The sequence below is a fragment of the Amblyomma maculatum genome, chromosome 1 (assembly GCF_055883805.1).
Source record: "Amblyomma maculatum isolate TAMU_Amacu chromosome 1, ASM5588380v1, whole genome shotgun sequence".
Lineage (NCBI taxonomy): Eukaryota > Metazoa > Arthropoda > Arachnida > Ixodida > Ixodidae > Amblyomma > Amblyomma maculatum.
Window position 1 is genome coordinate 277153063 of NC_139344.1, and position 23940 is coordinate 277177002.

General features: G+C 45.7%; 2 protein-coding genes across 3 annotated transcripts in view; one reads left to right on the forward strand and one right to left on the reverse strand.

Moving 5' to 3' along the window:
* Window positions 1–23940, forward strand: part of LOC146206610 (uncharacterized) — a 238893-nt gene that overhangs the window by 181296 nt on the left and 33657 nt on the right. The window lies entirely within an intron of this gene.
* LOC146206613 (uncharacterized) lies at window positions 13479–22246 on the reverse strand. 2 transcript variants are annotated; one of them, XM_084587048.1, is made up of 2 exons: window positions 22137–22246; window positions 13479–14215 (listed from the first exon to the last, which is right to left on the reverse strand). In XM_084587048.1, the coding sequence occupies exons 1-2, from the start codon at window positions 22216–22218 to the stop codon at window positions 13614–13616; spliced, it is 684 nt and encodes a 227-aa protein (XP_084443174.1). In that variant the 5' UTR covers window positions 22219–22246; the 3' UTR covers window positions 13479–13613. The 2 variants fall into 2 exon arrangements, with proteins under 2 accessions (XP_084443174.1, XP_084443175.1); XM_084587049.1 differs by lacking the exon at window positions 22137–22246 and adding an exon at window positions 21920–22046.

A 23940-nucleotide genomic window follows, 5' to 3' on the forward strand; every position in this document is an offset into this window, starting at 1 on the left:
TGGGGTCGCGAGTGCCTGAGTAGCGTACCGCTGCCACCAGTTGTTAAGTGCGGCGCGCGGCCCCTCGGTAGCGTTGGCCTGGCGGCTCCGTGGACGGCGGACGGCATCAACTGTCCCAGCAAAGACGAGGCGTTTTCTAACGAAACAACCTTTACTAAAACATCATGAAGTAGCGGGCAGAGAAGCTGACCCGGAGAGATTACAGACACTCTCACACAGCTGGTGTCTAGCGTCGTCCCAACGGCGCGTCAAAGTAATCTCTATCGCAGCGGAGTCGGCCGCTGCTTTTTATAGTTTTTCCAGTTCACAGGGAAAGGGTAAACCCTCACAGGAAATGGAGCGCCAACACGTCTGGGCAAGATGGGATGACTCAATCGCAGCTGGTCCGAACGCATCTCCTCCACCTCCTGCAGACGGGCGAGGGCGACGCTCTCTCCCTCGAGCTCCAGGCTTGGCCGGCGTTTGCACACACATGCACGCACACACATTTGGCGCGTGGCAGGATCACGTTGAGACTTGTCGGCGGGAGGAAACGTTGCGCGGCCGATGAACGGCGTCGAAATGGCCGATCCGCTCGCGGTTCTGCCTGTTGCTATGCGGTGGCCGCGTCAGCTGTCCCACTTCTCGGTGGAGAAACGTAACAGTGGTCGTCTGCAGTACGCTGATGATGTTATTGTGGTTGTTGTTGAGTTGTTGTATGCTACAGGTGGGATTAGCCTTGCTTATTCTGCCGGCAATTGTTCTACCGTAGCATCATTTATGCGTTCAAAAATTCTATAATCTATGAAATCTGTCCCACTATGCGCACAGTCACTTATAACAGTGCATATTCCACTCCAGCAGTCATCATCTATGTACACATTCACTCACAGTATAACATAGTCCACTCCAGAAGTCACCATCTATGCACACGTTCAATCACAGTAAAACACAGTCTATTCCAGCTGCCATCATCTATACACACATTCACTCGCATGATGTTCTCTTGGCCAGCGTAGCCGGTTTTCTCGTCGCTTGTGAAGCATGGGTGAGTCCTCCTTGCGTCCGAGTCTGGTTGTGATCTGGTTGTTCAGGAATATGGACAGTTTTTGCTTGACCAACCAACTCGACGCACTGTGGAGTCTTCCTAAATTTAAGTCTCTCTCTTAAGGGCACTACTTGTTGGCGCAGCGAAAACATGCGACGCAAAGAACTCGTCACTTCCAGGCGCAGGCTTCTCAGTCGGTTGAGTTTTGGGTCCAGAGATGAAAAACATTCGGCGGTGTAGGGCGCTCACACGGAAGAAGTAGCCACCGAAACTCGCTGGATGCATGGCACCGCAGTTGGCACAGGCAAAGTCTGCTTTGCAGGATTTAAAGTCGTGAGCGTCACAGCACCGTTTGCAGTGTTGATTACTGGTGCAAACTTTTGCCACAAGCCCAAATCGTCGGCATATAAAGAACCGGGGGAAGAGTTTCAGTGAACACAAAGACTGCATGCTTATGGGTCTTTTTTTTTTTTTTTTTCGGAGCACTCTATGTTGGGAGACTCCGTCCGACGCACCAGTCGTCTCACATGCAGAACACCTTGTGGGTTAAAGTAATCAAGTAGGTCTCTTTCTGAATACCACTCTGGTACACAAAGCGATACACTCATAATAACACAGGTGTTTTTCATGTAGGAATGGAGCATTTGAACTTGAACTTAGATGTCACCAATCTGCGAGCACTGCATAAGAATATCTACGTGCTCTTCGATTGACATATCCAGCTGAAGAGCTTCTTGTATCGTGAATCGGCAGCAAATCGGAGGTGATCTGAGAAGTGACTGAACAGCCGCGAAAAGCATGAATATCGTCGGGATCCCGACCGTTCTTTGCTTTCGATGACTAACACGTTCGAAGCCCTCGCTGTCCACGTCGGCCATGTCAGCTACTAACTCGTCCCAGTTAACATCCACAATTGCTGACTCATCTCCATTGAGCGAGGATGACTTTCTGTTTGGGTCCCCTTGTTCTGGTCGTTCAACCCAGGATCGCTTCCTTCACTCTGGCCTCCTTCGGTTGGCGTGGACCCTTCATAACTGCTGGCTCCGGAGCAGCCGTACCCAATCTATAGTGACAGTACCGCCTTGGAGCTGTGGCCATCTTCGAAGAATATAACACAGTTAAGGCGAGAGCCGCTTGGACAAAGTCTTTCTCTGCACCGCTCCTTTACACTGCATGTCCCGCTCATGCACAGTTCGTCTTGATTTCAACAAAAATGTCAATAACTCGAGTTAGTCTCTGGGCCACTTTGCATGCTTTCTATCTCTTAAAGTTACATCTACTATATTTCGCTCCGAGGCTCTCTGCGTTGTCCTCAGCATAAGTACAACACTTTTCTTTAGCCTCCACATTTCTTCCCCCTAGGTGTGTACCAGTAAGATATAACTATTGCATATTTTCTTCTTCAGCGTTACTGGTGAGCTGCTTGTTATGATCTGCCAGTATTTACCAAATACGCTCCACCCCAATATTCTTCTCCTAGTTATTTCTCTTTCGGGGTTCCGATCTGCGGTTACTATTTGTCATAAGTAGATATATTTGCCAACCACTTCTAGTGCTTCGCTAACTATTGTAAACCGCTGTTCCTTTCCGAGGTTGTTGAACATTGTCTTAATCTTCTGCGTGTTAATTTTCAGGCTTACCTTTCTGCTTTTCCTCTATAGGTCATCAAACATTATTTGCAATTCGTCCCCTGAGTTACTTAGCAAGGTAATCTCATCAGTGAATCGCAGATTACTGAGGTATTCTCCATCTACCCTTATTCCTAACTGCTCCCATTTCATGTCTTCGAATATTTCCCTAAAGCAAGCTGTGAATAGCATTGGAGAAATCATGTCTCCTCGCATTGGAGAAATCACGTCGCAGCATCCCACCGCCATATAGGATACCGATAAGTATTTTAAGTTAAGCAGACGAAATATGTGATTCAAAAACGCCGATGAAAGCTTCCAACCCAACAGACAGGACAGAACTGGTAGAGCTATCAAAACTAATCAATAGGACATAAGGAAGTATAATATGGAGAAAATCGAGCATGCTGTAAAGAACGGCGGTAGCCTGAAAGCGCTGAAGAAGAAATTAGAAATAAGCAAAATTCAGATGTACGCGCTAAGGGACAAGGCTGGTAATGCCATTACTGATAAGGACAACATAATCAAAGTAGCCGAGGAGTTCTATACTGACCTATGCAGCAGCCGAAGTAGTCAAGGCAATAATGAGATTGACAGTAGCGAAAAGCAATTCGACGGTCCGTCAGTAGCGAAAGACTAGGTTTAGAAAGCCATAAAAGCTATGAAAAGGGAGAAATCAGCTTGGGAGGGGATCAGGTAACTACAGATTTCTTGAAGGATGGGGGTGACATCATGATAAAAAAACTGGACCCCATGTATACGCAATGCCTGATGACATCGACATCACCTGAATCTTGGAAGAACGCTAACATTGTCTCAATGCATAAGAAAGGAAAAGGGACATAACGTCTTGAATATTATCGACCAATCAGCTTACGGTCCGTTACGTACAAGGCATTTGCTGAGGTAATCACTAATATAATGAGGGTAATCTTCGACTTCAATGAACCAAAGGATCAAGCATGTTTTCGGAAAGGATACTTTACCATCGACCATACCATACTATTAACAAGGTGACAAAAATTGTCGGAATATAATCAGCCCCTACGCATAGTATTCACTTTGACTCAGGCGAAACCTCAGCAGTCATGCAGGCATTGAGGGATGATGGTATGGATGAGTAATATGTGAGAGTACTGGAAGATATCTATAGTGTATTCACGGCAGCCATATATGGTTAGAACACAGTACGAAATCGATTACACTCTTAGTATCCCCGTTAGGGCTTCTCCATGTAAACCTGCGGTTCTTCTGTTTGCTGAAGAAAGTATTCGTGATTCGTAAGTTACTTCAATATGCGAACTCATTTAATAACTCCCCCCTGCTATTCCTAGAACCAATGTCATAGTTACCACTGCCTGGTGTAGTCTACTTTTTGCCTACCTTGGCATTTAAGCCGCCCATTAGTGCCGTATACTGAGTTTTTAATTTCCCCATTGCCGATAATGCGTCTCCATAGAAGATTTCGACTGCCTGGTCATCATGACTGCATGTAGACGCATAGGCCTGTGCAACCTTCAATTTATACCGCTTATTGAACTTAACTACGATGCCTGCCACCCTCTTATTAATGCTATAGAATTCATCGATGTTACCAACTATGCTTATTGACAAGAAAACCAATTCCTAGTTCTCGTCTGTCCGCTAAACCTCGATAACACAGTTCATAACCTGCCCTTTAATACAGTAAATATGCCTCATTTAGCCTCCTAACCACACTACGCTCTATGATATCCCATTTCAGGCCCGCTAGTTCCCCGAACAGCCTGGCTAAAATATCGCCACTAGCTAGGGCTCTAGCGTTTAATGTTGCCAGGGTCAGTTTCCAATGGGGGCCTGTCCGGAGCCAATGATCCTTGAACCATCCGCTGCGCCACAGGTCTGCCCACCGCCATAGTCAGTTGCTCCGCAGCGCCGGGGATTGAGGACCGGGGGTTAATTAAAATATTCATTGGCAGTAGTGCCCAGTTATATACAATGGTGGCTAAATCCTGGTGTGGTGGCCGGGTGCGTTCCCGCAGGTACTCACCAACGTAAGGTCGCCCCCCAAAACTATACTATAAAATTCCATCACCACGTGGATTTTTTTTTTTTAATCCTGTAGAAATTTTCGCGGCACTGGGATACGAACCACGGTCCTTTTGTACGCGCAGCGGATGTTTTACCTGTAAACCACCGCTGCATCTTCAAAATGGCAGCAGTGCGAAAATTGTTTATGGAAAAAGCAAAAACGACATGCCGACCTTCACAACATGCAGGTTTTGAAAAATAACAAGGTTAAGTTGACGCAAGAAATTTTAGAAGTTTGAACTATCAAGATTTCTGGTGAAGGGTGTGTAAAAACGTGATAAAGACAGGTAAAGTAAGTAAAGTAAAGTAAAATTTTCAACTTCGGAAAAGCAACGGAACGCAGAGAGACCTTATAACGGAATAAGGTATAGAACTGGCAATGCTTTCACATTTCCGCGCCTAAGGGCACTGAACACCAACCTGTAAAAGATTTTTTTTTTTTAATTAATAGAGCCGGCAATGTGTGTCGATGTTTGGGATGACCGGCCAAGGTGGCTATGGCGTTGGCAACTGAACAGGAGGTTCCAATTTCGATCCTGACCACGGTGGCCGCACTTTCTTGTGGGAAAATGCTAAAACATTGACAAAAAAAAAAAAAAAAAAGACTATGGTTGGAGCTATACATAGTCGTACGCTAAAGTGCGCCTGACATCCCCGTCGCAGCTGTCACGCACATGAAAACATTTTTTTTTTTGTAGGGAGCCATATATTGTTCCACTATGTGTTATGGCCACATGCCTTATTTTCGGAATACATGCACGCTGAGCGCTTAGTTTCGGGCCAAGTCCGTTGCATGACTTTCGAACTGCAAATGTTTTTTTTAGTACACTAAGTGTCATTCACTGAGTTTGGTAGAAAATGGAACAAATAACTCAAGCTGATTGTCACTGAAGAAGTACGCAGTACACAATAGGTCGACCGAACAAGCATTGTTTCTCGCAAAGGCAATAAAAGCGCACAACTTGTTCATATAGGGGGCTAAAAAACAGGAGCGGATTAATTAATTCTACTTGGTTAGTTTCTGATCTGCGCAATGCATATCTGGGACTTTCTGCGTCGGGAATGAGATTATGTCTGCATCGGAAATGAGTGGGCGTGGAGAACTGCCAGCATGTGGTCCACTAACCCGTTCGTCTTCATTCTACAGCTCGCGCTTGGACGGCAATTCTTCATGGCGTGGCCGGCAGCACCGAATTCACCGTATAGCCTGGGCCACACCACAGAACGCGTTTTCACGTGTGGAATCATCTGATGTCAGCAGAATTTCATCGTCCACAGCATCTGCAGTCGGCTACGTGCGCGAACCATCCCGCGCATGATGTGTTTCGAACACCGCCCCATGAATGGGTTATATATGGCCTCGCCGGGCATCGTACCAGCAGAGGGCACGGAGGCACTACCAGCATGCGGTGCACTAACCCGTTCGTCTTCATTCTACAGGGGAGAAAACGTTTCGGAAAGTGCTTCCGCTCTAGTGAACGTTTCTTTGTGGTGCTGCCGTGCCCGCAGCTGTGCCATGAAGTGCTTAGTTTTGGTGCTTTTTTGCGGAAACTGCTTTTGTTATCAGGGGACATCGAAACAAATACCGGTCCTGAACTGGCGCGAATTGCTGAACAAGCCCAGGACATTGCCAGTGATATCAAGGAAATAGAAGGAAAACGGCTGACAGATATCGAAAACAAGCTAGATGCCGTAACACTTTTAGAAGCTAAAGTGCAGTCTTGTCAAAGTGAGATTGCTCGCATGAGTCGCGTAATAGAAGTTATGGAAAAAACGTTGATCTCAAAAACAGAAGCAGAAGGTCCAACTTAATAGTTTATGGCATACCGGAAAATACATCAGAAACAAGCGAATCATTCGAACAGATAGCTGACAAAAATATAATAGAAGATATCTTAGAGTTGAATCAAGTTGGCCGTTGAACGCATCCACCGGTTAGGCAGACCGCAAACCAAAACAATTAGGCCTGTAATTTTTAAACTACTGGATTCGCGACATAAATCAGCTGTACTAAATGATGGCTATAAACTCAGATATATTTTGCCATTGCAAGATTTTTCTTTAATAACTAGAGAAATTATAAAGAAACTCCGGTACAGAGCTAGGCAAAATCGTGATAATCACGAAAAAGTCTCGCTTGCGTTCGATAAGTTGTTCATCAACAGTCGCGTCTATGTTTTGGGATGACGAAGCCAATGAGAGAGTGCCCCTGGAAAAAGCTTCACGTTTAAAGCGAGAAGTTGCTGCTGAAGCTTCCTCATCAGATGCCTTCCGGCCGGAAAAAGACGACAAAAGAAACAGCCCTCCAATGACAAAGAGAAAACATGATTAAAGGACTGACCATTATTAAAGTGAATGCAAGGAACAACAAAATAGAGCGATTGAAAAACTTGTTAATTGATCGCGAACCTGACGTAGTCTCTGTCTCGGAAACTCGGCTGCCATCCGCTATTTAAAGCCACGAAACCGTACCCCCCAAACTAAGTTATTCGGAAAGATCGAGGTTCCCGTGACTGTGGCTAGGCTCTCATCATAAAGAAAAGTTTGCCGTTTGCTACGCTTCCCGATGTGTCAGGGACTAAAGGTGTATTTTGCAGACTCTCTGCAGCAATACTACAATATTTGTTGGATGTTATTACAGAAGCCCGTCATCTGGACATGAAAGCATTCTTGCCATTCATGACTACCTTAATCAAATATACTTCAAACTCTAGAATTATTCTCATGGGTAATTTTAACCTTCCGGACATGGACTGGATAACTATGCAGCACACATCAACATCTTCAGGAGCTCTTTTTGACCTAATGTTTCCTTCAATTTTCAATAAACTATTCTAGAATCCACGCGTTAGCAAGGAGCATCCAATAATATCCTTCATTTTACACTAATTAGTAACCATTTTCCAGTTCATGAAACACAGACAGAAATCATCGAAGGCATCTCTGATCACAACATACCGATATGCTTGTCACCCCTCGACTGTTCAATAAAAACGAGCGGTGACGTGTCTGCTGTACTAAACTTTGAAAATGCAGATGACGCTAGCATGTTACCCTACCTTGCACACGAATTTGAAGGTGATACTGAAATAACATCGGGTTCTTCTATCAATATTAATACAATCTTGCCTCATTTTAAGCCCATAGTTTCGCGTTGTGTATCAAATCGTGTTCCGTTAATAAACGAGCGTCCATAAATGAATAACCCTTGGGTAAACAAAGATGTCATCCACGCAAAACGTCATGTGAAAAGGATAAGTAATTTTATCAAATATCATGGCACATGTCCACCTAAAACTTCCAAGTGCAATAGCGAAATTGAAAGACACAACCAAGAAGGCCGCAGAACGCTATTTTCATGTAACGCTGCCTAACTTCCTGAAGAACAACCCACATAGTTTTGGAATTTTTTCCGCCTTACTAACGTGGCGTTATCCGAATTTTCTCCCGATGAAAACGCTAACAATACCAACGCGTAGACCAACTTTTTCCTCTCGAACTTCACAAAAGATGATGACAATCTTCTGTAGTAATCAAATATCATGCATCCAGCCTTTAATCATATCTGATGCGGGCATTCTTAATCTACTACTAGCACTCGGCACTAAAAAATCATGCGGGCCAGATGGTATCGCAAATGAATTCCTGAAGCGATACGCAGAACGGTGCAATGGATACTTAGGACTGGTATTTCGAAAATCCCCTTTCTTATCATCCTTAACCGATGATTGGAAAAAAGCCAAAATTATACCAATACATAAGGTGGGAGACATCACATTACCCTCTAATTACCGACCGATATCTCTAACCAGCACAACATGCCAAAACAATTATTAAGCACCTAATATCATTTCTTGATACTCACAACCTGTTATCACCAAACCAGAACGGATTCCGCCGGGGACTATAATACTATTATAATATATAACTATTAGATTTTCAAAAGCATTTGATCTCTTGAGCCACAAAACACTAATTGCAAAATTACAAGGTTTTATTGGGGATGGACCAATTTCAGACTGGATTACAGACTTCTTAACAAACCGGAGACAGTTCGTACTCTTTCAGCAGACGGAATCAACGACACTTCCGGTCACATCAGAGGCCCCTCAAGGATCGGTGCTGGGGCCACTATTATATTACAGTTTCATTAATGACATTACCAGTAATATCGATTGCAGCATGAAACTCTTTGCCGATGACTGCATTATCTACAAATCTATTAACAGCTACGAAGATGATATTTCACTCAGTGACTCTCTTGACAAGCTAACCGAATGATGCAAATAATGGCAAATGACGATAAACCCAACTAAATCAGCTTGCATGACAATAGCAAGAAAATAGCGACCTTACGAATTTATATACTATATTAACAGCGAAATACTGACAAAGGTTTATCAACATACCGACTTAGGTATCACACTAGCTTCTGACCTCAGATGGGATGTGCACATTGCTAATATAACCTCCACAGCATTACGTCAACTGTTTTTTCTCGGAAGATGTCTGCGCCTTGCAAACACGTCAACAAAGCTTCTCGCATATACTACTTTTCATCAGACCAGTTTTAGAATACGCTAACACAGTTTGGTTTGCTCATTCTGTGACTAGTGTAAATAAAATGAAAAGAATACCGCGTAAAGCATTGAGGTTTAGCATGCGCGCACTAATTCACCAACTAAAATTGCTACCATTTCGGGCCTAACGACGCTGTCATCTAGAGCGCAACTAACATGAGTAAAATATTTATTTCAGCTTATTTATGGCTACTACAATATAGACGTAGCAAAATACACATCCATCAAGGCCTAAACATGCACGTGCAATAACAGAATACTCATGCCAGGATGACGCATTCATGTACACCTACATCTCCCTCGTGATAAGAGAGTGGAATCGCCTGGATTCTTTGATCATTTCTGCATAATCTTTTTCACAGTTCACGCCGCGGCTAGAATTCATGTCATGAATTCAATAATACTCTTGGTTAACCATTAAAACACCTCGAAATATTGCGGCGAACCATTCAAATATCTATTTATTCTTTTTCGGCAGCCGCCGGCATGCAGCCTTATCACTTTGATTCGAACGCACGGATCAATTCTGTATTATTTGCTTATTGATGTTCGTTGCCGCAAGACGCGGCTTTATCATTTCCTTTATGGCGGCAGATCACACAAGATGTATCTCGAAAGATTGCAGCCACGCAAGTGTGCTTTTACATTGTTCCAGGGTATGCTAGTCACCGTACGCCATTTTATCTAGATCTTTCTTCGACGTCTTTAAATTGAGCACTGACGAGTGAAACTGCAATCTTAGTTCGACGTCCGACGAGCACGTTTGATGTTATCGCCGCCACTGATCTGCTTAGTTATTTTGTGGGCGCAAATCAGTCCAATAATTTCATTCGAGTGAAACACCATTGTCTTCGTGTCTGGCTACCGGGCAATACTCTACGTGACAATACGCTATAATGAAGGGAATATAGATTTTTTTTTTTTTTTTTTTGTAGCGAAAGCTACACTGCGCTAGGTTTTCAAGCCGTCGGCGTGGCACCGTGGCACCGCGTTGTCTAGCAATTGTCACGGGGTATAGACCGAGAGCTGGACTAGGGCCCGTATTCAGAGTTTGCGTCGTTATCGAAGTGTCGCTATCTCACGTGACCTCGAGCCATCTGATTGGTGGAAACCCCGAAATATGATGTGGCCACCTCTTCTGGTTGCGTATTGGCAATACCCGGTTCCGGCGTTTCGACCAATCAGATGATTCGAGGTCACGTGAGATAGCGATACTTCGATAACGAAGCAAACTCGGAATACGGGCCCAGGAGTTCGTGCCATCGGCGTGGCACCGTGGCACCGCGTTGCCTATCAACTGTGATGAGGTATAGACCGAGAGCTGGACCAGAAGTTCGTGCCGTCGGCTGGCGCCATGGCACCGCGTTGCCTAGCAACTGTCACGTGGTATAGACCAAGGGCTGGACCAGGAGTTCGTGCCGTCGGCGTGGCACGCCGGCCGTATTCTCCGCGGCGCGTCGCGCCTTTCGATAATCACGTGATGCGAGGAGGTATATAATATACGGGTAGACAGCAGAGACGCTGGCAGTAGGGGGATGGAGCAGGAGGCTGGCAGAGCAGCCAAGTTACACCGCCGAAATGAAGCCTTACGAAAACGACGGTCTGAGGAGACAGAAAAAGTAGAAGAAAAATAATGACAGGAGACGAGGCGTCGAGTGCTGCTGCCCAGGCCGAAGCCACTGCTGCGAGCGCCGAGACTGCCCTACTCGTAGTGGCTAGAGGGTTTTCTCCTTACAGGGGACTTTAATGAAGACCCCGAGAGTGATCCTGCATTCATCGAGGGTGCTGAACAGGGGTTTCAACTGGAGTTGAGCAAGCAGCAACCAGCCACTACAACGCAGTGGGGAAGTAGCCTGAACTTGGTACTACAGGGAAGCGCTACAGATTCAAACCATGTAATTGAACGGGTGGAAACCAAGTCTCACTACTTTACTGATCATCGGAGCGTCTTCACTGGGATAAAAAAAGTTTAAGCCGTTGCCTAACTTATGTGCTCCTCTATAACCTGAACCTTAGTGTAGCCAGGGGGTCGTAGCTTTCGCTACATCGTTAGGCATAACCGTAGTTAAACCATATCTATTTTTCTTATCTTTATTGTTTCCAGTTTACTGACAATGTGACGATACATCTGGGCACAATATAAGAAATCATTGTTGTAGTTTTGGTTTTTGTTTGTTTTTACTATTCCTTACTGACTGACATTTTCTATTTACCTTTGTTTGAGCTATTTTACGGCATCCATGAATGCACTGTAGTTATTTACCATACTATTCCAGTTTTGTATGCCCACCTGCCTTGGTCTCATATGAGACTGGCAGTATTGAAAATAAATAAATAAAATAAATAAATTGTTGCTACAGCGTAAAACGAGATGAGTACACAAACATGGCGCTGTTATGGCCCGGTGTTCTCAAAGACATTTTCTCGCTTTGGAGGCAAGAGGCCGCCATCAACTACCCGTCTCTATAATCACCCCTGTAGTGAAGCCAGAATTCTAGAAATAGGAGTGTTTTTTTGGAACTTTACCGCTCTTGAAAGGGGTGTGCGAAATGTAGTTTTCGTGTCAGGCGAGACTATATCAAATACATCATGCGAAACTGAAACTGATTGTATGAAGATGACAATGCTAGCACTTCCCTAGTGTTCGCCTACAAGGCGAAGCCGCAGTGCACTCTTAGTGTATAAGCACAATCGCTGCCAATGCTGAGCCCGCACTCTTCCATCCGCAAGACTCTGCGTGCTCTGCGAGCCTGAAGAGAAGCAGTTCACGGGAAACATGATGTTTAAAAACATGGTCGGCACTTAAGGTTTATGGTTTATGTGGTCTAACGTCCCAAAGTTAAACAAAGCAAGCAAAGCAGCAATGGGGGCTAGTTGGTTTACCATTTCAAGAATTTTCTCTGTGTGTATCGTAGAGCGAAAATTCTTGAAAAGTCCCAAAGTTGGTTTGTGGGGTTTAACGTCCCAAAGCGACTCAGGCTATGAGAGACGCCGTAGTGGAGGACTCCGGAAATTTTGACCACATGGGGTTCTCTAACGTGCACTGACATCGCACAGCACACGGGCGCCGTGCTTTTCGCCTCCATCGAAAAGCGGCTGCCGAGGCTGGGATTCGATCCCGCATCCTTGGGAACAGTAGTCGAGCGCCGCAACCACTGCGCCACCCCCGGGGGGGGGGGGGGGGGGGGGGCGTTAAGTTCCGCCTTTAAGTGTATGGAGCGACAGCGCTAACGGCTTCCGTCCGCGGCTCCCCTTGCAGATTCTGGTACGTGTACGTATGTACTACTCGCCTAATCTCTAATCTCTTAATTCGTACCTCTATTACCTCACGTTATCTGAGAGGCAACCCGACATAGACCGCTTTAACTCAGCCGTACGAACGTGTCTGCGTGGCCGAGGGGTAGCGTGTCTGAATCGGGATCCGAGGGTAACGGAGGTTTGGATTTCCATCCCGTCCTCACATCTCAAATGCACGCCTGAGTTCCCAACTCCGCCATGTCCCGTGACGTCATACAACCCAATTACCAGTTAGTTTCCGGTCATGTTACCTGTCAACTATACCGCCCGCCAGAGGCATGCCCTCAATTCCTTGCTCACAGCTACGACGCCGACAACTCCGAAGTTGGATTTCGGAGAGAACGGAGCACTATCGCGTCAAAAATGCCTCCACTTATGGTAAGCGAATAAGTCTGCCGCTTTCCACCTAAAACTATTTGCGCAATTGCAGGGGTTTACAGTGTATAACAATAAATGAACAGACCTATTAAGTTAAATTGGAGCTGCTTGTTGAGGCGTATACAGTGGACATAGATCTTTGGCGTGATTCAAGCCGCATCCAAAAGCTTATTTTTACCCCGACTCACATTCTGTGGGTCACTGTGCGAGCCTTGGAAAACAGCCCATGTATCGGTACCACAAAAGCCATCATGCTGAACATAATAAATCATGACCAACATGAAAGATCGTTATTTCACCCATTGATTGAAAATAGGTTCATCCAATTTTGAAATTGTATGTGCACCTTTGACGGCAATATCTCTCTTTATGGCTGTAGCATGGTTAACCTACAGCAACAACGATATGTCATTTGAGGCGCCAATAAAACTCATTGTGGGAGAACTTAAGGGGTTTCCCCACGAAAGAGGCCAATTGTTGCATCGACAAGATGCACAATGAAGCTCGCCCGTTTATTTTACTGGGTGGGTTTCTAGCGGCCCGGCAAGAATCCGACCATGCAGTGGGCGGAACCTGGTCATCCGTGCACACAAGCAGACCGGGTGATTTCGTTCCAACCACGCCACATTCACACTATACATGGCACACAGGCGACATCGGCGGAGCCGGCTCCATGGTCACCGTGTCCCTGCGCGCGCCGCCGGCCAGATTGTTACGGGCCTGCTTTTCCAGTTCCATCATGAGCATGACGTTTTCGTACGAGGGAGGAGGACGCACAACATCTTCGTAAGCCGGCGGTGGAGGTAGGCCAACGACTGTAGTCACTGGCAAGGCACCATGCTCGTATGTGCCGCCGCTCACCGTGGGCACGCGTAGGACGAGCGACGCGTTTCTCTGTGACTGGCGATCTTGGCGACGGGCAGCATAGTACCACTTGTGCCACTTGAAGGTCAGCACGATGGCCGCTGTCATCAGGATGGCACCCACGGCGAGCATGGTCACTGAGATAATGCGCAGCTGAAGCCGCCGGTAAGGAAAGCCGCTGGAGAGCAGCACGGTGCCGCCGACGGCGAACACGAGTCCGAGGGCACTGCAAAAAGCTACACAGTGCGCTATGGGGGGCATGGACGCTGAGCGAAGGCCTGAAGTGCCCTCGCGGGGGTCCTCCATGGCTGCCGCCTGGTCTGCTGGAACCTCCGTTACAGGACCAGGGCCACCGGTTTCATTCTGCACGCCTGCGCAGGTTCGGACTTGCCATGAAACTCGGTATTAAAAACATCACAATCAGCCCATTCATAGAACTCTCAATATAGCAAGACCGCGCGCGAGGCAGAGGCGATGAACCTCCTACTGTCCTACACTCTAATCCTGGTAACGTAAGTATCGCTAAAGTGAACGTGGCAGAGATGGCCCTTACAAAAATAGACATTGAGGGACAATTAACTCTTTATTGAGTATATGTCGAGTCTATAAACACTATAAATTCTCAAAGGCAATTGAGTAATGTCTATAAAACGCCAATATGTTATTTATTCATATGTAGGATTAGACAGTTAATTGACACAGTTTAATTGAAACTCAAGCAACACAAAATCAATTAACAGTCGATTTCTCACTTAGTCACTAAAATGTTAATATATTGTTCATTGATATGAGGAATAAAAAGTTAACTGGCTGAAACGTAATTAACGCTCAATTAACAAGAACTCAATTTACAATCAATTCCTCACTGAGTAAATAAAAAGTCAATATGTCCTTGATTAATATGACCAACATAAAGTTAATTGACTGAAATTCAAATAAAACTCAAATAATAGAAAATGAATTTCTTGCAAATCATTAAACAGTCAATATATTCTTGACTAATATGACCAAACATAAAGTGAATTGACTACAATTTAATTAAAACTCAAGCAACAAAAAGCCAATTTCTCACCAATCATTAAAAAGTTTATTTATTCTTAACTGATTTGCGTAACAGGAAGTAAATTGAATACAACTTAATTAGAACTCTGAGAAGAAAAAAAAAACAATTTCTCACGAATCATTAGAAAACTAATATGTTCTTCACTGATATGGCCTAATATAAAGCTAATTGAATACATCTTAAAGGGGTCACGATAGCTAACATTTAAGCACAAAATGATTATTGCATTTCACTTCACACATGTTATAAATTATAAATCCTCGAAATTTGAGCTCATTCGGTTCCGTATAGATAGTTTTAAAATAAATTTTTATTGTTATTATTATCGAAAGTGGCTTCCTGGTCTGGAAACCATTGGCCACGGACATCACAACACGATATCATCTGCATGACATCTGCTATTCGCGGTGTCGGCTGTACACTTGTATGTACGCCGTGGTCTGGTACCGAAGATGGGCTGGCTGTTTTGGCCTCGCAAGTTCTGTCGTTAACCCGCAGCCACAATGTACGTACCATTCTCGCGATGGATGTCGAAAAGGCGTATGATAAAATTAGCCATGCCGCCATTTTGAATTGTACTGAGACACTACATTTCCCTCTTAGGGTACACAGTTTCGTAACGTCCTTCCTTGAAAACAGAACATTTGCAATACGAGTTAATGGCGATTCCATCTGATCATTTGTCCCTGTTCGCGGTGTACCCAAGGGATCGGTACTGTCGCCCACGTTATTTAACATTGCCTTCATTCCCCTTGCATGGCGCTTACGAAATGTCGCTGAAGTCAAAGTTTTGCTCTATGCTGATGACATCATGGTGTGGAGTACAGACCTGTTCACTCTAACGGTAACCTTACAGTCAGCCTTAGATATTACGGCCAATTATGTTAAATCTGTCGGCCTAGAGCTTTCCAAGAGCAAAACTATGTTCACGTCGGTCGCCAACCGCTGGGGTCGCCGTAAACTCGCTGCGACGCCGATCCGTCTCCAACTATCTGGAATCCCCCTCCACGAAAGTCCGACATTGAAAAGTCTGGGATCGTCGATTCATCAGTCGAGAACGGGGACCGCCTGGCTTTCTCAGGCTAAAAAGCAGGCGATGCAGACCTTGGGCCTAATAAGACGTATTGCTCCTAAATCCGGTGGCGCTCGATCCCATGTCGCACGACATTTGTTGACAGCGGTTCTGCAGCCACGCCTCATTTATCAAGCACAGTTTGAACACTTGACAAAAGTCAATGGGATCGTCTGGAAGCAGTAAATAGGGAGGCTATGAGAACCATCAATTGTCTCTCCCGCATCACACCGGTCGTGGCAGTATACGAGGACGCTCAGCTCACCGCTAGCACTCCGGGCCTATGCTACATCGCACACCACATTGTCGCCGCCATCGCCAGTTCTTCCTCCATGGAATTTTGTTCAGCTGAGCGAAAACAAACCTACTGATCTTCATCGACCAACTAAATGTTATGCGGCATCATCCCTTCGTGAAAGGATCACAGAAAAAGATGCCAAGCTGCCCCAAGGCTCGATAACTATATATGTAGATGCCAGCATTTGACGGATGTGAAAAGACAACTGCACCTCATTGCCCTTGTAAGCCGGCACTTAATAGTACATCCAGGCATCAATTTGCAAAACCTCCTTCTCTTTTCTGTGCTGAGCTGGTTGCCGTCCAAGACGCGCTTCGCTCTGATGCGACGTAACCTTACCACCTACAGCCAAAATTTTCATCCGCACCGACGCCCTTCAAGCAACACGTCTAATCCGGCGCGTCAGTCGGAGCCCAGAAATCTGCCAGAATATGCATCGTCTAGCGGCTTGCACCTTGCAAACCGTTCGAGTTGAGTGGGTCCCACGTGACTTACTCAGTTCGCAAAGCTCTGCAGATTCTGCAACCCGCCAGACGACTCTACCCTCATCAATGCCGTGACTCCTCAGTATGGATGATGCCATCATCCTTCTCACAACAAAGGAGCACCTCCGGCATCGCACACGTACTCTTGTCCCTCCAAGTGCGGTAACCGTCCCCAGCGGTCTTAACCGCTCAGAGGAGGTTGCGTTACGGAGGATCCGGGTCGGGGTTGCCCCCCCCCCCCCCTGCTGTAACACGAACATGACCTCAATATCGATATTTATATCAACGTACAGGATGTGCTGTCTGCAAGTCACAAAGTCATGAGGCAGATATTAAACACTTATTGTGGGTTTGCCCGGCACTAAAACCGACGAGAATTTGGCCCCTGGCGGTAGTAGGCCTTTCGCCGAACAACCCATCTTCTTACACTGCTTGCACGCAAGGGCCTTATCATCGTTCCCTCTTGAACTTTATTAGAGCAGCCAACCTTTTCCTTTCATTTAATACCCCTTTTAATTTTCTTTCTACATATTCCTTTATGTCCTGTGGTAATAAACTACGTTATAAAAAAAAACTAAGAGATGGATCCCACTAAAGAAACCTTTGTGCACTCTTTTCGTTGCGCCACCTGGGAAAACAGCGATGATATATAGCGTGTACTACACAGAACAGCCTCCTGTTATCGGCGTTTCGGTGCAAGCGTTTGTTTATTATTTCTTTTCCTATGCAAGTGTACCATTTGGCCCAGGTAAGGTAGGGACGGTGGATGATATTGGCGCAGTCACACTTACTGATATATTACGCAGGCGGCGCGTCAGCCAGACAGACAAGAACAATCCTACGCCCAGGAAACAAACGCGGCCACTGCAAGCAAGTGAGAGCACGGACAAGAACACGCGCCAGAAAGGCTATGCGAGCGCGTGGTCGAACACAACGGAGAACTCATCATAAAGAAGGACACACTGCACGTTCCAAGGGGTAAAAGACAACGTTTCCTAAAAGTCACGTTGTGGTCATCTGGTGAAGATAACGTACTTATATAAAATAATAAAATTTATTTCTAGTATGCAGTCTTTATCAATTTTCGTTTTAGGGTATAATGCGGTTGCGTTATAAGGTCCCTCCATTTCTCATCGCATTCACTAAGACCACGTTTTTAAACGAAGGCATTATATATTTCGTCGGCAACTAAACCCACGACGTCGTCCAGAAACACGCTGATTCACCAATACTCATTAAATAGTCAGTAGTTAAGTTAGTAATATATATTAATGGAGTGGCAGAGGACGGTAATAAATCATGATAATGATCATTAATGACAATAATGAAGACCTTTCGGTCAAAAGCCTTTAAAGCGAATGACTTAGGTGAAAAGCCTTTAAGGTGAAGGTCATCAGAATGATAAAGGACATTAACAAATAATGATAAGAGACATTAATTACAACTATAATGCTCTTCAGAAAAAATGATTGATTGGTTTGGTTGGTGGGGTTTAACGTCCCAGAGAAATTCAGGCTATGAGAGACGACGTATAGTGGAGGGCTCCGGCAATTTCAACCACCATGGGGTTTCTTTAATGTAACCGACATCACAAAGCACACGGGCGGCTTGCTTTTCGCCTCCATCGAAAAGTGGCCGCCGCGGCCGGGAGTCGAGCGGCCTAACCACTGCACCACCGCGGACGGGGCCAACCGTTAATATCTGCCTTTAAGAGCATGACGCGACTGCGCTAGCGGCTACCGTCCGCGGCTCCCCTTCCGGATGCTGGTACGCGTACATATATGCTACTCGTTTAACCTCTAATCTCTTAATTTATGTATCTATGCAACTAGAGAACGAAGCGGCAAATGTCCCTCAGGGGAAGCCACCCAGCCAATGGCACCAACTGATGCTCATAACGTCATGGTTGATCATCTTTCACCTCCTAGGGTGACAACTCAGGGGGCTGGCAGGTGTGAGATGATTAACCGCGGAATGAATCGAATTAACCACGACGTCGAAAGTCAATCGACGCCATTAACTAGACGGCCTCTTTTGAGGGGAATTTGCCTCTTCGGCTTTGGGTTGTGTCCAACTAGAGTCGAAATCATTGCGAAGGCAAGATAACCGATGGGCCCTTATGGCAACGGATTGTATTCTTCCAAGAGAGGGTACGCGTAAGAGCGGAAGGAGAAAGTCAGGTGGGCGAGTATTTGAAAGGATAATGGGAGGCCACAGCCCCGGCTCATGACAGGATACACTGGAGAGAAATTGGAAAGGAGGCCTTTGTCATTCAGTGGGCGTCAGCCGGATGTTGACGGCATCAGGAGAATTCGGCTTACTTTCATGCCGTGGCGAACTTGCGCAGTTTTCCAGGGTGCACTGCTTTATCTCCTGAGCGAGCGATTTAGTTATTCCATTGTATTTCATTTGCGTCATTCCCCCAATCTGACAGAACAGCGCACGCGTTTATACCGGCTGCGATTTTTAAAAAATTCTTGCTATGATTCCACACTAACCCATATTCTGTATATTGCATGCATGGTAAAAATTACGCATCAATTCTTTACTTACTTTAACAATACTACGCATGAGCTGTCCCTTAGGTAGGCATTGATTTATAGTTTTATATCAATAATTGTTCACTCCTTGTAGAGTTGAATTGCATATTTTGAGCCCCGGCGACCATTTTCAGTGCTTGCAGAACAGAAGGAATAGACAGTCGAAGGTGACTCGAAACAAAAGGTGTCCTGCCTCAACAAGTAATAGCCGTGGCGCACCTAAATTCGTTTTCTACGCCACTGCTGCTGCTTAGGGCACTTACAGTGCATGCTAAAAGTGCCCGCAGGACTGTGCAGGAACCGCGTGAGAATTTTTAAGCAATGCAAAAACAAAAGGAAGGTATTTTTTTTTTCTTCACAGGAGCAAATAGAGTGCACTTCTGTTAACAATACAGCCATACCTTCTTTGTGCTAATGTACCTAAAGCGTTACGCAGCTGTGTTTTTAATTTTTCGTTACTTCTAAATCGCAGTATGCTCAATACTTTCTGCTTCACAGGGAACTCAGGGTGCAGAGTAAAGGCAGATAGCTTTCGTGGTTTCTCGAGTACCTGCAGAGAATATACCAATTTGTACTTACGGACCTTAACATCCTTCTGTTCCAACAGTCAACGCTGTACTAATTAGAGACTAATTCAGTTTATAGAAAGCTTCAGAAAGCCTCCAGAGTCATTATTTTCTAATGGGTGCAAAGCAGTAACACGCAGAATTATACCAGTATACCAAACTGGCACATCTTGCCAAATGGGGAAGAGTTATTTTGAATCCGCTGACCCTGTTATATTCCGCTTGCCAGAAGTTATGCTGCGCATCCAAAGCGACGAAGCTGGCTGCCACCTGATACCTAAAACAGCAGCAACATGCGCGACTCATCTATTTGCTCGTGGCCACCGAAGACGCGCCACAGCTGCAGCGCTGGGGCAATACTGAGCGGAACCCCGAAGTCTGCCTCCTGCCCGAGCCTTGTCTGATAACACTGGTCATGAAAACCATCGCAGTACAGTGTAACGTGTATATTACTCCCTGTAAAAATGAAGGTTGCATCGTAACCAGCAAATAACTCACAAATTATGGTAAAAATGAGAGCTAAAGAATAATCTGTACAAAAGCATGCAATAAGCTGTATCTCTCAGTAATTGGACGGTGGCACAAACTTGTGAAAGTGTACAGCTCTAGGAAGGGTTGCCAGGACCATAATGTATTAGTGAGCTCGGCCCTGTTCGGATGAACGTCTAGCAATAGCTTTACAACTCGCATTCGGTCAAGTTTGGGATAATCAAACAAGGAGACTAAAAATTGCCGGCAAACTAACCGTGCCTGGAGTCGATCAACAAATTCAGACCTCGCAAAATGTGCCACCAGGCCGAAATAAAGCACATAAAAAGTTTGGGCAAACAATTCTCTACGGTGAGGGGGGGGGGGGGGGGGAATGGCCCGACACAGCAAATATGGCCTCAACCATATAATTAGCACCATATGAAACCGCTGAAAGTCCATTCGGAACGAATGTAATCATGCGCTCTTGAGCAAAACCGCTGACATTGACTCACCTGCGGGCAGCGCGGTCGTCTAGCCCACTAAACGCAACTTATTGAACGAATTTTCCAGTTTGCTTGAAAGGCAGAGCCAGCCGGTAGCGCGCGAAATGTCACCGCTCCCAATGACAGCAGCGGAGCTTGAGCGACTGCAGCGCGCTGCGCGTCTTCTGCCCATATACGCGCAACCAGATAGCCGCCGCTGCACCTTGACTCCTCTCCGAACCGTTGGATCCAGCCCTTAGTAGACAGTGCGCCTCTGCATTCCGGCGATCACGGTGCAGAGGAGCAATTCGAATGAGAAGGCGACCGGGAGGCGCTTGTGCAAGGGACTTATAATACAGGCAGCTAAGCCGTACCAGTCAATGGACTGTCGCGGGATCACAAGATACGACAGAACCTCAATAATAGTTCATAAATTACTGTCTGCGCTTTCTCCTGCGTCATATTACGGTTCAGACATTTGCTTCAAAGCTCTTAACACGACTATATTTCAATGTTTTCTGCGGAACTCCCATCTGTTCCAGCCTCCCAGACAAATTTTCATACCCTAACATTTGTTAATAACTGCTTGGTTGTCGAAATTTTTGCGGAACGGTGAGTACACGGCGTTCTATTACTCGAGTCATTGAGCAAAAAGAATATTTTGCGAAGTACTTTCCGAGAAGTCCCGCAGAATAAGTTGTGCTAACTGAACGCCGTGCCTAAAATCTGCCCGAATTCGCGCAAAATCATCTTATTTTTTGACCAGCCATTATTTAACTCTGTTTCAAACATCATGCACCCTTTGCTTCATTCTGTCTCTTCACAAAAGCCCTTACCTCCTTCCTTTTTCGCTCCTTATGTCCGCTGTTAAAACCTGCCTCTAAATTACGACCAAGCAAACCAATGAACAAAGATTTCCTTGCGCGAATCTGCACTAAAACGCATTATAGCCAACTAGGCTCCATTAAAGGTGTCGCCAGCCCCTGCTTGAGAGGCTGCCAAATAGAAGCGAGACTCCTCGCAGCCCTTCTCCTCTTACTTAAAAACATGCATTCATACTGTGAAGCTGAACGTAGCACGTAGCACACGAGGAATCACCTGGGGTGGTCGCAGGAACGCCTCCATAGACACCGGACCTAGTCATGACATTTCTGATTACGCGCCCGTCGACCCCGGCAAGAAATATAGAGCTGCAAAAACCGCAAACGCAAGTCGCTCTTCGCGCCTTCCATTGCTCTGACGATTTGATGCAGCTCACAACGCGAGTCACGTATCTGCGGTGAGCGATAAGAGAGTGATGAAAGGGGGAACTCACAGACTTGGGCGTTCGGTTGTTGCGCCGTCCAGGCAGCCGGGATCGAGTCTTCCGCTCTCAGGTACCGCCCAGCGGGATGCATGGCCGTCGATAACGGCCCACGCTCCTGCGGAGTCCGATAATTGGCGTGATAGCAGCCGGGCCTGGGATGCGGGTCGATGTTTGCGATTACAAACTGCGCTCTTCGGTCAGTCTTGTGTTCGGCCGACTGTCGAGACGCGTCGCTAGCTCAGACGTTCCTGGTAGAGCCCGGCACGGGCCTGATTTTGCGGCCCGTGCCCGGCCCGGGCCCATAGTTCGAAGCCCGAGCGCAGCCCGAGCCCATGGCACTAATCCCGGGCCCGCCTCGGGCCCGGCAAAGCAGGCCCGAAACGGGGCCCGCTCTATAAAGACTCGGCCCGGCCTAGGCCCGGCACTCAGACTGCGCGGACTACCTAAAAATGTATAGTTTAGGCGAGGAAAAAAAAAAAACGCTTAACACTTTTTTATTCCATCACAAATGACTTAGTCCTGATTTACATGCCAACGGTATATAACAGAGTCCACATCCCGAATAACGCGGAACGAAAATTCCAAGAACATAAAATGGAAAAGATCTTCAAAAGACTGCATGAAGTATTTATTCCTTTTGTATCGAAGGAGCGTGAGACTGCACTGCCAAGGCTCTTATTTGGGCTTGTTGGTTGCTAGAGTCAGATGTAGTATCGCACGAGGAACTGTCCACCTACCTTCTGTATGCGTCTTCCACGTGTGCTAGCCGTTATGTCCGAAGCGAGATTGTAATAAACTTAGCAATAATATTGTGAGCTATGAGTAATTCTCTTTGTTGTCTCAATTGCTGGATTAGCGATGGTAGGTATGCTGTTCACATCTTTTTTCCTTTGGTCATGACTATATTTCATATGCAATGCTTTTTTCTAATTTACTACTATGAGTGTACTTTTGATCTGAGCACTGGTAAACTAGTTTCACTAGCTAGGGTTCTAGCGTTAAACGTTGCCAGGGTCAGTTTCCAATGGCAGCCTGTCCAGTTGAGCCAGGAATTCTTAGCACCCCCTGCTGCGTCACAGCAGTTAATAATAGGCGAAAAAGAGTGCATTGAACCATACGCTAATGCAAAATTCTGCAGGCCCTAGCTTAGGCGATCGCGTATTTTATTCAGGACGTGGGTTGTCAGATTACCAGTAGGATATTGAGAGGTTTAAATAGATTATTTCTGATGTATAGTATTGCTTAAATGCAAAGACCAACGACATGTTCCAAGAAACTGCGGGTCCCTTAACTTTGATTCATTTCTGGTTTACAGGAAAGGTGTTAGACGTTCACGTTATCACTTTCATTTTCGAGAAATTTTCGTTAACATATTTTAGTCAAGTCGGCTTAAGGCCAGGATATCCGATATTGCTCACTCCTTTCGACCTCACGAAACTGTCCAGCTTGGTCCTGAAAGCAAGTATACGCCACGGTCGTCAACTTAAATGTCTCCAAACGATATTGCAGTGTCAGGCAGTAGATGTTCTTTGAAAGGCTACCACATGGGAATTTTATAAATAGTTCATAACATGAAGCTTTGGACCCCTCAATAAATGAGAATGTTATTGTCTGGTGTAACATGCATATATCAGTTACAGGTCTTCACATTCACAGTTATATATATTCATACTACAGGCCAGCATCCTGGCCCATGCAGGTGGGCGATTGCATAAATATAGACTCTAGAAACAATGCCTAAAAGAACATTAATGTCTCTGTTTTCTAGCAGGTTCATCTCGCTTGAGCTTCCTAATTTTACTACCACCTATTT

Bases quoted from the DNA above. Each gene is read 5' to 3' on its own strand.
- LOC146206613 (XM_084587048.1), bottom strand. From the start codon at position 22,218: ATGCATCCCGCTGGGCGGTACCTGAGAGCGGAAGACTCGATCCCGGCT. The intron at 14,216-22,136 runs GTGAGTTCCCCC...GAACCTGCGCAG, and splicing joins ACAACCGAACGCCCAAGTCT to GCGTGCAGAATGAAACCGGT.